Source organism: Anabrus simplex, chromosome 11 (assembly GCF_040414725.1).
Source record: "Anabrus simplex isolate iqAnaSimp1 chromosome 11, ASM4041472v1, whole genome shotgun sequence".
Classification (NCBI taxonomy): domain Eukaryota; kingdom Metazoa; phylum Arthropoda; class Insecta; order Orthoptera; family Tettigoniidae; genus Anabrus; species Anabrus simplex.
Window position 1 is genome coordinate 134,735,195 of NC_090275.1, and position 15,859 is coordinate 134,751,053.

The following is a 15,859-nucleotide window of genomic DNA, read 5'->3' on the forward strand; positions in this document are numbered from 1 at the left end:
AACAATGTTATATGTTGTGAATGAAGAATTTGTTGAATGAATATGCAATACTAGAATGAGATACGAGATATAAATGATTTATTTGAAGAGAAAGGAAAGGAATATTTACGCACAGCAGAATCATATATGATTATTATACAGTAGCAGTCTGAGAAATCATATTCTAGATTAATGGTGACGTGGTTATACATACACATACTTATGGAATGTCATCGTAGGTCGAGATGATCAAAAAGGAATTCTTATAAGAATGACTGGCTATGCACTAGGATATTTTAACTTAGTATATATACATATATATATATTTTTTTTTTTTTTCGGTAGGGCCATCTATGGACCACGATTCTTCTGTTTTAGCTGTTTCTCGATGTCGTCATTGTTTGCCACAATTGGTGTTCTTAGCAGTTGGTTTGGCAGCTGTTTTCTTGTTGGTACCTCGAGTTTTTCTGATGGCCCAGTAGTCCTTCATTTTCCGGCTAAATTCAATCTTACGTTCCTCAAACCATTTTCTGGTCTCGTCTTTTGGTCTGTGGGTAACTTCTGTGAGAGATGTTACAAAGGATTTAGTTTTAAGAGTTGTATGATAGTTACTCCGATCAGCTATGTCATTTATATGGAGTTCCGAAAGGTCTTTCTCCACTTGCTTCATCCACACGAATCCAGTAGCTTTGCCCTTGTTAGCAGCCTTGAAGATCCTATGGGATTACCTATTTGAGTCCATTCTGGATAGGTGGACGTAAAAAGCCAGTCGCCTTCTTCTGATGGCATCTATGAGATTTTCTTGGTGTTTATATAGCTCACAATTTGGTTGATACCATCCACTTACATCTGGTAAAATTCTTGGTCCCACAATCCGTCTCAGGAACTTTCTTTCTTGTACCTTGAGGGCTCTTAGTGGGGTCTCCTTAGTTAAATATAGACACTCTGCTGCATAGAGGACTGAAGGTCTGATTACTGCATTGTAGTGTCTTAGTTTGACATTCGACAGATTTTTCAAAGCATATAGCTTTCTACAGGCATGGTAAGCCTTATCTAGTTTGAGTCAAGAGCCATTGTTTCACTGAGGTCCTCTGAGAACCATTCTCCAAGGTACTTTACACTTTTGACTCTCTTGATGTAGATATTATCACTGACTCTCATCATTCCAGGGGCATCTTTGATGTTAGAAACAAACTCGGTCTTTCCTATGTTGATCAAAAGACCCGTTTTAGCCGCTAATGAGTGCAGTGTTTGGAGCTGAGTAGTAGCCTCCTGTATGTCATTTGCCAATAAAGTCAGATCGTCTGCAAGGGCTAGGCATGGTATCCTTAGGTTATCGGCTTTAATCCCCATCCGTAATCCAGTGTTCTTTGGAAGGAATCTCATCCACTCTCTAATGATCTTTTCCAGAACGCAGTTGAATAATGTGCATGAGATGCCATCTTCTTGTCTCACCCCTGTTTTAATGGCGAAACTCTCCGAGAGTTGTCCTCTAAACTTTACTCTGGCTGTAGTATTGTGTAAGGTGACTTGCAGCAACCTATTGATCTTGTCATTAAGTCCTAGTTCTCTTAATGTCTTATAAAGAGTAATTCTGTCTACTGAGTCATATGCTTTCTGGAAGTCGACAAATATAGCTATCCATTGTCGGGCTCTTGACTTGCTGTATTGAAGGATGGTCTTCAGATTTTATATCTGCTCGGTACAGGACCTCGAAGCTCTGAACCCTGCTTGATATTCACCTAACTCTTATCCAACTGTCTTGTTACATGGTGTTCCAGAATCTTGGAAAATATCTTATAGGTAACAGCAAGGAGTGATATTCCTCTGTAGTTACTGGGATCTGTTTTGCTTCCCTTCTTGTGGATTGGATGGAAAATGACTGACGTCCAATCATCTGGGAGCCTCTCACTAGTCCATATATCCAGAATTACTTTATGTATGCTCCTGAAGGTGTGTTCTCTGGCATGTTTTAGCATTTCTGTTACTATCCCGTCTTCCCCAGAAGCTTTATTAAGGTCGATTCACACATCTCCGGGACGTGATGGCACTTTCCGTGACGTGACGGCATCTTCCCTAAAAATAAAATATTGTCGCCATGTAAATGAAGGGACGAGTTCCAACACTTCCGTTGACATCATTTGCCGTAACCTTCAGTGCTTCTCCGTGATCCGTGCCGGCAATACGTATTCGCACGCCAATGATATTTTCTTGTTTTCATGGACGTGATTTCTCTCTTCCCGCCTTCCTGCTTCTCTGCTTTCATCGAGTACTGAGGTTATCTGTGTGCGTTTGAACTGTTCGTTACCTCCCAAAATGAAGGACGAACTGCTGATTGAATTAGTGAAGGCACACTCTTTTCTGTATAATTTAGCTGATTCGAAATATATGGATAGTGGTTTGAAGAAGCGTGTACGGGACGAAATTGGCGACAAAATGGAAGCTGAAGGTAGTTAACTAACATTTTTTGCTTTTAAGATTAAGAAAATCACTCTGTCTGTACATAGGCACCGACTTTAGCTCGACAAGGTACTTTCTGCCCCCAACCTACAAAGTCAAGGGTATTAAAAATTAATCAACAATTTCATTTATTTAATTTTTCAAGTAATTATTACAGTAGAGTCTCGCTCAACCGACCTTTGCTTATCCGACATTCCGTGTTATACGACACAGATAGACTTAATTTTGAACTTTTGGTGGAGACGAAAGGACCTGCCAATAACTGGCCCCATTCTGCAAGAAAAGGCAGTGTATTTCCAGAAGGAGTTTAATGAAGGGGACCCTAAATTTACTGCCAGTGCTGGGTGGCTTCTTCGGTGGAAAAAACTGTATGGCATTAGGCAGCTTAATATCTGTGGATAAAAACTGTCAGCTAAAGCTGATGAGGTTGTGAAATTTAAAAAGGAATATCAAGTAATAATACTTGCTGAAGGATTAACCGGTTATCAGATTTTTAATTGTGATGAGACTGGGCGAAATTTCAAGATGCTGCCATCAAAAACTCTCGCAGCCCAAGCCGAGACGTCTGCACCTGGCTACAAGCGTAGTAAGGAAAGATTTACTGTTCTTGCCTGTAGTAATGTTACTGGGTACTTAAAAGGAAAATTGCTTATGATTGGTAAAGCAAAGAAGCCTAGGGCATTTAAAAATATTTCTTTTAATGCTCTTCTAGTCCATTACATGAATCAGAAGGCTGCCTGGATGTCTGCTGACATCTTTAAAGACTGTTTTGTTACGCAGTTCGTTCCAGAAGTAGAAAAATTTCTAGCTTGAAACACTCCCCCTAGAAAACCTATTCTTCAACTAGACAACGCTCCATCACACCCGAATGAACAGCAACTTAAAAGTGGTGACATCAAATTCATGTTCCTCCCTCCTGACGTGATGTCATTATGCCAGCCACTGGACCAAGGTGTGCTGGAAACACTGAAGAAGAAATATTGGCAGAAACTCCTTTCATCCTTGATTGTTGGCAAGTTTCTTTTCGTAAGATACTTGGAATGTTTTCGTTCAATACTGCATGTACTGTACAATTGAACTGATAATTCAATAAATAGAGTGCTGTAAAACATGTTATTGTTTTAGTAATACACTACAGCCTTCCTGTTTGTTTTAGTTAATTTTCAAAGTAATTCTGTATTATCCGACATTTTCACTGATCTGACATACTCCAGGTCCCATTTAGGTCGGATAATCGAGACCTTACTGTATTTAATTTTTCAAGTAATTGAAAGCAAATGTAGTGTATCCGTGAAATTTTACTTTGTCGTCCTTCATGCACTTATATAGAGTAGAAAACTCTCCTTCCTTACCCTTGCGTTTCCATATTGGATGAACCCACTGTTTCTTCCTCCCTTTCTCCTCTTCATCCAAGATTATAGCTATCATTAACAGTTCATCATCACTAAAAAAACTCATCATGGAACACCTGATTGCCGACTTATAACTGCACGGAACTGCAGTACGAGAACAGATGTGAAATATTCATGTCGGAAAGGACAGATACGGGCACCGAGAGCGCCATTACGTCCCGGAGATGTATGAATCGACCTTTATTCTTGAGTAATTTAATTATATCTTTTACTTCTTCATAGGTTGGAGGAGGGATAAATTCAGTATTAGGGTTAGTTGGTTCTGTAACTTGGAAACATTCAATAGGTTCTATTGCATTGAAGAGTCCTTTGAAGTAGTTAGCTTGGGTCTTGGTACAATCGCTGTCATTAAGACACAGGGATCCATCTGATCTCTGGAGATGTAAGGCAGGGGAAGCGAATTGGGTTGTTTGTTGCTTGAGGCCCTTGTATAGATCTCTAGAGTTGTTCCTTACAAAATCCTCCTCTGGTTGCTTAATCAGTTCCTGGCTGTACTTCCTCTTGGCCCCTCTTATGATGCTCGACGTACTTTTCCTTTGTGCAATAAAGGCTTGTAAATTAGCTTCGTTCTTATATACATTCCATTTGATCCATGCTAGCCGCCTAGCTTCTATAGCTTTATCACATTCGCTGGACCACTACGGATGCTTGTTCCCTTTAGGTCTATTGGGGATTGTTTCTTGAGCCGCTACTGTTATGGCATCCCTGAGTTGATCCTATTTTGTAGATGTGTTAATCCTGTTGGTATTATGAATCAGTCTCTCTTGGTAACTAGTGCTGTCTTCTTTGAGTTTGGTGATATCAAACCTAGGGATCTTCGTGTTTTTTGCTAACGTACCTGTGGTCTTTATTAGTGGTTTCAGGTTTGTTTTAACCAGAGACAGGTAGTGATCAGAGTCAATGTTGGCTCCTCATATCACCTTGACATTCATAATATCTCCGTGGTGCAGCTTGTCTATTGCTACGTGGTTGATTTGGAATTCACCCATCATGCTATTTGGGCATCGCCATGTCATTGCCTTTCTGGGAAGGTGTTTGAAAGCTGTAGACATCAAAAGTAATCCATACTTGGTGCAGACACTGATTAAGTGTTCCCCATTGGTGTTGGTTCTCTTATGGGCAGGATAACTTCCTCCAATCTTCCGGTATTTCTGTTCTCTACCGATCTGGGCATTGAAATCTCCTAACAATATAGTCGTATGGTGATTTGGTACTTTGTCTAGGGTTTCCTCAACGGCATCCCAGTACTGGTTTGTCATTTCCAGGTTTATCCTGTTAGCGTCATTGGTAGAAGCATGGAAGTTAATCATAGAGTATCCCCTATTCTTGCATTTGAAGGAAAGCACCGATGTTCTATTGTTTGGTAATGAAAAGTCAAGTATGCTTGTAACCAGTCGATGGTGTACTGCAAACCCAGTCCCAAGGAATGGTACATTGTCCATTACTCTATTACCAGGATTCCCTTTATATATTCTATATCCTTGAGACTCTATGGCTTCTTCATCTGGAAACCTAGTCTCTTGGAGAGCTGCTGTACAGATGTTCTTGTCGTTCAGTACATCAAGTGTATGTTTAAGCTTTCCGGTCTTGATCAAGGAGTTTATATTGATTGTGGCTAGATACGTAATATTTTGTTTCAAGTTTCGTTTAGATCTGACTGGGTCACATGAAGGTGTAGGTCCCCCAGAATCCGATGACCTACTTGTAGATTGTCTACCACCAGATGCATTATGTTCATTAAGTTTGTACTTCATGTTTGATACAGTCTATCACACAAGTGATTAGATTAGGTCATCCGAAGGTAACGAGTTGTTAACTATCAGGGTTGTAAGCCCTGAAGCCCCCAGCACTGATCGGTTCACTGACCCAGTTTCCGCTGGGATTAACTTAATATTACTATTTTAAAAACCAATTTTTCCCAAATAATGATGGCATAACGGAGATTAGCATGGATAATTACTATCATATTGTGTGATAAATATAACTGAGAGTAGATACTATATAGTCTCTTCAAAAATGATTTTCCTTAGGCAAGGTACTTAGAATAACTCTCACATTAGGTCATACATACATACATACATACATTATCATTATAGACTGTTATGCCTTTCAGCGTTCAGTCTGCAAGCCTCTGAGAATTTATTAAACGTCGCCACAATCCTCGATTTGCAACTAGCGTTGTGGCTTCATTTAGTTCTATACCTCTTATCTTTAAATCGCTAGAAACAGAGTCTAACCATCGTCGACTTGGTCTCCCTCTACTTCTCTTACCCTCCATAACAGAGTCCATTATTCTCCTAGGTAACCTATCCTCCTCCATTCGCCTCACATGACCCCACCACCGAAGCCGGTTTATGCGTACAGCTTCATCCATCGAGTTCATTCCTAAATTAGCCTTTATCTCCTCATTCCGAGTTCCCTCCTGCCATTGTTCCTACCTGTTTGTACCAGCAATCATTCTTGCTACTTTCATGTCTGTTACTTCTAACTTATGAATAAGATATCCTGAGTCCACCCAGCTTTCGCTCCCATAAAGCAAAGTTAGTCTGAAAACAGACCGATGTAAAGATAGTTTCGTCTGGGAGCTGACTTCCTTCTTACAGAATACTGCTGATCGCAACTGCGAGCTCACTGCATTAGCTTTACTACACCTTGATTCAATCTCACTTACTATATTACCATCCTGGGAAAACACACAACCTAAATACTTGAAATTATCGACCTGTTCTAGCTTTGTATCACCAATCTGACATTCAATTCTGTTCAATTTCTTACCTACTGACATCAATTTAGTCTTCGACAGGCTAATTTTCATACCATACTCATTGCACCTATTTTCAAGTTCCAAGATGTTAGACTGCAGGCTTTCGGCACAGTCTGCCATTAAGACCAAGTTGTCAGCATAGGCCAGGCTCCTTACTACATTTCCACCTAACTGAATCCCTCCCTGCCATTTTATACCTTTCAGCATATGATCCATGTAAACTACAAACAGCAAAGGTGAAAGATTACAGCCTTGTCTAACTCTGAACCAAGAACTCAATCTGCCATCAATTCTCACTGAAGCCCAACTGTCAACATAAATGCCTTTGATTGATTTTAATAATCTACCTTTAATTCCATAGTCCCCCAGTATAGCGAACATCTTTTCCCTCGGTACCCTGTCATATGCTTTCTCTAGATCTATGAAACATAAACACAACTGCCTATTCCTCTCGTAGCATTTTTCAATTACCTGGCGCATACTGAAAATCTGATCCTGACAGCCTCTCTGTGGTCTGAAACCACACTGGTTTTCATCCAACTTCCTCTCAACGACTGATCGCACCCTCCCTTCCAAGATGCCAGTGAATACTTTGCCTGGTATACTAATCAATGAGATACCTCAATAGTTGTTGCAATCCTCCCTGTTTCCTTGCTTGTAGATAGGTGCAATTACTGCCTTTGTCCAATCTGAAGGTACCTTACCAACACTCCATGCTAATTTTACTACTCTATGAAGCCATTTCATCCCTGCCTTCCCACTATACTTCACCATTTCAGGTCTAATTTTATCTATTCCTGCTGCCTTATAACAATAGAGTTTATTTACTATCCTTTCCACTTCCTCAAGCATAATTTCACCAACATCATTTTCCTCCTCCCCATGAGCTTGACTGTTTGCAACACCACAATGATGATTTCCTTTTACATTGAGAAGATGTTCAAAATATTCCCTCCACCTCTCCAGTGATTCCCTGGGATCTGTTATGAGTTCACCTTAATTACTCAAAACACTGTTCATTTCCTTTTTCCCTCCCTTCCTAAGATTCTTTATTACTGTCCAGAAAGGTTTCCCTGCAGCTTGACCTAGCCTTTCCAGGTTATTACCAAAATCTTCCCATGATTTCTTTTTTGGATTCAACAACTATTTGTTTCGCTCTGTTTCTTTCATCTACGTACAAATCCCTGTCTGCCTCGGCCCTTGTTTGGAGCCATTTCTGATAAGCCTTCTTTTTACGTTTACAGGCTGCTCTCACTTCATCATTCCACCAAGATGTTCGCCTTTTCCCATCTTTACACACACTTGTTCCTAGGCATTCCCTTGCTGTTTCTACTACAGCATCCCTGTATGCCACCCATTCACTTTCTATATCCTGAACCTGCTTACGGTCTACTGTTCGAAACTTCTCACTGATCATATCCATGTACTTCCGTCTAATTTCCTCGTCCTGGAGATTTTCTACCCTTATTCGTTTGCAGACCGATTTCACTTTCTGTACCCTAGGCCTAGAGATACTTAGTTCACTACAGATCAGATAATGGTCTGTATCATCGAAAAATCCCCGAAAAACTCGTACATTCCTAAAAGATTTCCTGAATTCAAAGTCTGTTAAGATATAGTCTATTATGGATCTGGTACCCCTAGCCTCCCATGTGTAGCGGTGAATAGCCTTATGCTTGAAGAATGTATTCGTAACAGCTAAACCCATACTAGCACAGAAGTCCAGCAAACGCTTCCCATTCCCATTAGCTTCCATATCTTCCCCACATTTACCAATCAGCCTTTCGTATCCTTCAGTTCTATTCCCAACTCTCGCATTGAAATCGCCCATTAGCACTATTCTATCCTTGCTGTTGACCCTGACCACGATGTCACTCAATGCTTCATAAAACTTGTCAACTTCATCCTCATCTGCACCCTCACATGGTGAATACACGGACACAATTCTTGTCCTAATTCCTCCCACTGACAGATCTACCCACATCATTCGCTCATTTACGTGCCTAACAGAAACTATGTTGCGTGCAATGCTGTTCCTGATAAAGAGCCCTACCCCAGACTCTGCCCTTCCCTTTCTAACACCCGTCAAGTACACTTTATAATCTCCTATCTCTTCCTCCTTATCTCCCCTTACCCGAATATCACTACTCCTAGCACATCCAGATGCATCCTCTTTGCTGACTCAGCAAGTTCTACTTTCTTTCTTCCATAAGCCCCATTAATATTGATAGCTCCCCATCGAATTCCATTTCGTTCGCCAAGTTGTTTCCAAGGAGTCCCTCGCCTATCAAATGGGAGTGGGACTCCATTACTCCCATAGGTCCGAGGCTTGCTTAAAGTGTTCTGAGCTCGGTAAATTCATGAAGCAGGATGCTGCCCTACTTGCACATAGTCCAAGTGAGGCTCTCTCCTCTAACGGGTTATGGACCACCGGTGAATTGTGTAGTCCTAGCCGCCTGAGCACAAAGAGGGCCACGACTCAGAATATGTCCGAGATGCCCACTCCCATTCCATAGCAACTGGTATCCCGACTCTCAGGACCACTTACTAGGCCACTCAGCCGTTGCCCATGGTTCACGAACTAGGACGTGACTACAGTAACCCACAAACATGAACCATACATTAGGTCATTTATTAATATATTTGGTCAGATTTGAGAATCTTATCATCCTGTTAGACAAACCCAATGATTATTTACATTAAAATAAATTGATATAAAGTATGATAATGGTTAACATAGTAATTTCAACTAGAATAGAAGCAGATTTGTGCTGTTGAGTGAGAAACTTATCTTTTCCAGAAGCTTATATTGAAATGCTATGAAATAAAATATCAATCCTGTATTAACAAAAGTTGTCCTAAGCAAAGTTAATGAAAACTAATGTAAAATACCTTAACATGTTGTGATTATGTGATTCTTGAACAACAAATGATATAATATACAAAATGATCCTTCAGATCAATACAACCCAACAATTTCCCATGTCAAGATGCAATTTATATATTTTCTTATGGATATAATTAATAATCCATGTCAATTGTGATATATTGTAAAAATAGTGAAAGATAGGAGAGTCAAGAAGCCAAAAAGTATAACTGATGCTGATTATATGAGCACAGATGATTATTACATATGAGAAGAATGAATATTAATAAAATTTTAGACTTACTTCTCACATTTTACCTTTCTCATCCACTTAATTCATCCTTTTTTGAATAAATGACATTAATTAAGGTTAATATGTGTTATTGATGTTTTCCATAGTAACAAAGATCATCATAGATTTAAGCTGTAGAACTATCAATTTTCTTGCAATTGCATGATACATAAGATGGAGACGTCAATCAATTCCGATGATAGATTTACATAGCGTATCAGCATTGTTTGAATCCTATGAGCACTCAAAAATAAAATCTTTATGATAAAAGAAAAAGGCGTAGTTACGCACGTACAAAAATAATGAACCCTGAGATCTAGTCGCCAAATATCCTGGACGTGGGATGGGAGTGATACGCTTGTCCTTAATTCGCTTCTCTAAGATCAGACGTAAAGTAAGAATTGCTTCACATGTTCCTACATTTCTTCTTAAGACAAACTGATCTTCTTCTACTAACTCATTTTCAAGTTGTCTTTCCATTCTTCTGTAAATAATACATGTTAAAATTTTGCAGGTGTGTACAGTAGTTTTCACGCCTGTCAGCACGGGCTTTCTTGGAAATACGTATAAAAACATTCTGAGGAAAATTGGATGGCACTTCTCCTGTCTCATACATCTTACACACTAAATGGAATAACCTCGATTCAGAGGGAATGTCATCAATTCCAGGTGCCTTGTTCCTCTTTAGGTCTCTCAAAGCTCTGTCAAATTCTGAGCTCAAAATTGTGTCTCCCATTTCATCAGTATCAACAGCCTCTTCTTGTTCCAGAACAATATCATCTACGTCTGCAACTTGATACAACTGCTGGATATGTTCCTAGCATCTTTCTGCTTTGTCTTCTTTCCCTAGAAGTGAGTTCTTGATATTAATATACAGTACGCAAAATTTAGTGATGTCTGGGCTCCCTAGTGCCTTGGTTATCTTTGAGTTTCATATTAGCAACCTTTGAAACACAAACTATGAATCGATTATGCATAGTCATGAGACATCTGGCGTACACTTTACGTACTAGTACTGTTGTTGTTTACACAGGAAAGCCAAAATATAGAATTCATGCTATAATGTTATATAATGTACGTGTAACAGAGTTGTTGGCATAAGTTAATACAGGTTTAGAAAATTCATATCGATCGATTATACCATCAATTCAATTCAGATTTCATTTCCATTCAGTTGGCAGTATTACCGGAACCGGGAGAGCTCCCTCCTTACTCCTCACCCCTGTAAAATCAGGAATCACTAAAAGTTTCGCGTACTGTACTTAGTTATCCTTTCTCCACAGGTTTCTTTAATTTTCCTTTATACAGCATCTACCCTCCCTAGGACAATATATGTACAACCTTCAGCATCCTTGAATTTTTCTTTCGGCCATTTTTCCTTAGCTGTCCTACACTTCACCTGTATTCCTTTTTGTTGTCTAGTAGCTATCCCGTGATAACCTTTCTTCAGCAGCCCTATTGACCACATTTTTCAAGACTGTTGTGTTTCCTTCAGCATTTTCATTTAGTCCCCATGCAAGTTCCTTGAAACAGTCCCTCATACTATTTTCTTTCAACTTGTTTAGATCCCATCTCCTTGCATTCCTTCCTTTCTTCAACATTTCATGATCAACAAGTTGTGGTCAGAGTCCACGTCTGCTCCTGGGAAAGTCTTGCAATCCATCACATGGTTTCTGAATCTCTGCCTAATCATGCTGAAGTCTAGATACTTTCCAGTATCTCCAGGTCTTATCCACAGATACAGCCATTGCTTATGGTGTCTGAACCAAGTATCAGCAAGGAATAAATTATGATTGGTGCAGAATTCAACCAACCAACCAACCAACCAACCAACCAACCAACCAACCAACCAACCAACCAACCAACCAACCAACCAACCAACCAACCAACCAACCAACCAACCAACCAACCAACCAACCAACCAACCAACCAACCAACCAACCAACCAACCAACCAACCAACCAACCAACCAACCAACCAACCAACCAACCAACCAACCAACCAACCAACCAACCAACCAACCAACCAACCAACCAACCAACCAACCAACCAACCAACCAACCAACCAACCAACCAACCAACCAACCAACCAACCAACCAACTTCATCCTGCATTCCTTTGTGCTAATCCTAATTCTCTTACTGTATTACCTTTCTTCCTTGACCTTGTTTATCTTGTCAACAATAATTCTTTTGCTACAATGGCTTACTCACTGCCCTATTTTCTTATTCATTATTAAACCAACTTGTGCGTTTCTCCTGTTTAATTCTGTGTTGCTAACTCTGTACTTGCCTGACCAAAAATCCTGCTCTTCCTGCGAACGTACTTCACTTATGTCAATTACCTCTAACCTTAGTCTGTTCGTTTCCCCTTTCAGATTCTCTAACCTGCCACAACGATTCAAACTTCTAACTTTCCATGCTGCGACTTGCAGAATGTCAGTATCCGTCTTGCTCATGATTGCCCCCACTCGTGTAGTCCCCACCCAGGGATCCAAACGGGGGAATATTTTACAGCGAGAGCTGCATGCTGTATTTTCCATTGCTTTCAGCTGTGTAGCAGTATCAACACAGCTAAGCCATGTTGATTATTATTACAAGACCATATCAGTCAATCATCTAGACTGCCGCCCTTGCAACTTCTGAAAGGCTGCTATCCCCCTTTCGATGGTCTCTTGACAGATACTCATTTGATATGGTTGCACATATGGCTCGGCTATTTGCTTCACTGAGAGGCACAAGCCTCCTCACTGTGGCAAGGTCATGTGGTTCACAGGGGATATAATAGAGATAGTAGAGTATTTTTAACACACATCCTCACCTGATCTCTTCGTAGCAGTTCCACAAACATGTCGACTGCCTTCTCTTGAGCTGCCATTTCTGGATAGGCCCCACCCACCTTGAGCAGGGCCTCGGGGGAGCACGAGGACAGGGCGTGCAGGAACTGATGGAGCACCATCTGGTAAAGAGATTCAGTACAATTCATAGGACTTTCATCAGTAAAAGACAGCAATAACTGAAGAATTTCGTACATCTGGTTCCCTACAATCCTGTGTAAATTACAATACAATAATGTATTCTCTGTTGTTGTACTTATTAGATAACTTTAAACTTTCTCAATAGTTAATATGCCCTCCATGTCAAGCAAGTTGCGTTACATGATTCAGAATAGGTTCCACAAATTTTGAGCACATACTTTTAAGATAAATAATGCCTCTGTGACTGGCAACCCCACAGAAATAATAGCCTATATATAACATGGTACTTCTGAACGTGCCTCGGAAAAGATTAGGGCGTGTCCTGCTGCAAGCGAAACACAGTTCTTTGGGCATGGGTGGAACTATACAATGACGGTGGGCACAATCACCCTTATGGCCCTGACAGGAAAGGCAGGAGAAGTGATGGATTTTATGGAGAAGGAGGTAACAGAAATGTTGGAGTTGAGCAAAGTTTAACGGAAGGGGAAAGGCAAGAAGAGAAGAGCAAAGGATACACACTCTATTGGAGAGGTGAAAAATGGAGTGGACCTAATTATCTCAGAACAGCTGGAAAAGTATGTGGATATGGTAGAGTACATCAGTGACAGGATAATGAAAATTAGACTGAGAATGAGGAACGAAGTCAAGGACTTCATACAAGTGTATGTACAACAGACAAGAAACAAAGAGGAGGATATTGAGGAATTCCTGGAGAAACTAGAAAAGTAGGTAACCGATGTGGAAGTAATTATCATGGGAGACTTAAATGCACAGGTTGGAAATGGAAGACAGGGAAAGGAAGAAATAACTGGACCATATTGGTATGGAATAAGGAATGAAGAAGTTGAGAAACTAGTTTAATTTTGTGAGAGGAATGGAATGATTGTAAGCAACACGTGTTTTCAGAAGAAAACAACAGGAAAATTACAAGAATTGGCTGGGGTGACAGAAGAATAAAATCAGTAATTGATCACTTTCTGGTGGAAAGGACAAATTGATGACAATTGATGGATGTAACAGCTTTACTAGAAGAATTTGATGGATACCATAGAGTTGTGATAGCAAAAATAAGAGTGGGAAAAATGGAAAAATTAAATGAGATAGTAAAATAAAAGAATGGAAATTGACCCTCTTGGAGCCAGGCAGTAGTATGAACAGCTGCCCTTTAAACTGCCAAAGCCAATCAGGTCGGTCTTTAAAAATCCACTCGGAAGTCTTATAATTCTATGATTTACATAATTTTGTGACAATCTATAGTGAAGGGGCTACTTGCTACTGAACTTGATTTGGCAGTTTTAATAGGGTGTTCTAGCTTTCATAAGAATCGTTTACTGTGTTTAGAAATACCGCTAACCAGTCAGTAAGAGAGTGAGTCGAATGCCAATATTTTTTCAGCAAGCATTGATGACTATAAATTATTGGAGTATTTGGAACAGTGTGAAGTTAATGCAGATGATTTGTTATCGGATAGCAATAGTGAATTTACTTCAGAAAGTAGTGACGAAACTATATCGGACACGCCTCCAGGATCACCGCAGCTAAGGAAGAGATGTTCATTTATTTCCAACATCACTAAAGCTATTGTGAATGTGGTGGTAGATGAAGCTAGTGATGATGAAGATGATGATGATAATGTCTCTGGAGAATATTTTATGGAAATTTCTCCCAAGGAACCTGAAAGCATTCCTTCTTCATGGAAATTCCCAGACCCAAACATGCCCCTCCATCTGATTCTCCACCCACATAATACTTCACTTTCTCTCTGCTAAACCTTATACCGGTAGTGACAGAGACCAATCGCTATGCTGAAACTCCTTACATGTAATAAACTGTCACCCGACACTACAATTAATGAAATAAGGGCGTTCTTTGCTATCATCCTGAATATAGGACTAAAACAAAAACCTACTATTTTATCTTACTAGAATTCTGTAGACCATTTCATTACTTCTTGGTTTGGTGAAATATTTTCAATGAATATGTTTTAGCTCCTTTTAATATTGGTTCATTTAGCTGACAACAGTAACCTTTCTCTTCCTGGCTCTCCAAACTACGATCCCTGTGCCTCTTGTAGACCATACTAATAAGCTATTTAGACAACATTAAACTCCTCACCAGCAACTATCCATCGGCAAAAGTTTAATTGGAACTAAATGACATACACAGCTACTCCAATTTAAGCCAAATAAGCACTATCACAAGTGGGCAAATCTAAGTGATTACAACTAAGGAGCTATCGGAGGGTGAGATGGTGATCCCGGTCTAGAAACCAAGAATAATGACCAAAAGGATTTGTCTCACTGACCGTGCGTCAGCCCGTAAACTGCAGGTCTTCAGACTGAAGAGCGGTCTCTTGGTAGGCCAAGGCCAATCAGGTCTCTAGCACCATAGGTTTTTAAATTACAGTAAAACTTCATTTATTCAAACTCACTGGTACACAAAAATCAAACTTCAAATTACGTGATTTCGAATAAACTGCTAACTCGTAATTCAGAAATGCCATCCCTTACCATGTCAAAAAGTATTCTAAGATCCATTAATGGATGCAATCACCTTGATTCACAGTTTAAACATTTCAAATGCCATGGAAAAGCTATGTTCAAAATGTATCCAACAAGGTGTATGTACATTATTCACTTGGATAAATGACTGGCAAACAAAACCTCATGCAACGAAAGAAAAAACACACGATTCAAAGACGAGGACAAATTATGTTGGCTTCCCTATGCAAATGCTTATTTCTTGGATTACTGTACCATTTGCATTTTTTAGATGCTTTGTAGTTACACAGAAAGTACCCGATGCCCTTAAAACATCGTGGCTTATCGAACTTCCCTATGACGAAGGGAGGAAGTCTCTCGCTTCCGTGTGCACTGCAACCCTTCAAGGTGAGCACTGTTTGGTTCATGTTTTAGATTTTAACTTTTAATTGTAAATTCTTAATTAAAATTTTTGTGCAAGCCTTGTACAATTTCCCGGCTGGCACTTCTCTTCTTTAAAACTGTTACGGTGTTAAAGCAGCTGTGTTTAATCGTAATTTGAAAGATGTTGTGTATCACTTTATTTTATTTCAGAAAAATCTCAAGAGAAGACATTAAAGTACGTTACT

General features: G+C 39.8%; 1 protein-coding gene across 3 annotated transcripts in view; it reads right to left on the minus strand.

Moving 5' to 3' along the window:
• Positions 1-15,859, minus strand: part of DCTN1-p150 (dynactin subunit 1) — a 684,595-nt gene that overhangs the window by 280,740 nt on the left and 387,996 nt on the right. For all 3 annotated transcript variants that reach the window (XM_067155601.2, XM_067155604.2, XM_067155600.2), the window contains one exon: positions 12,594-12,731. In XM_067155601.2, the coding sequence (XP_067011702.2) occupies positions 12,594-12,731 (138 nt within the window). The remainder of the gene's footprint in view (positions 1-12,593; positions 12,732-15,859) is intronic.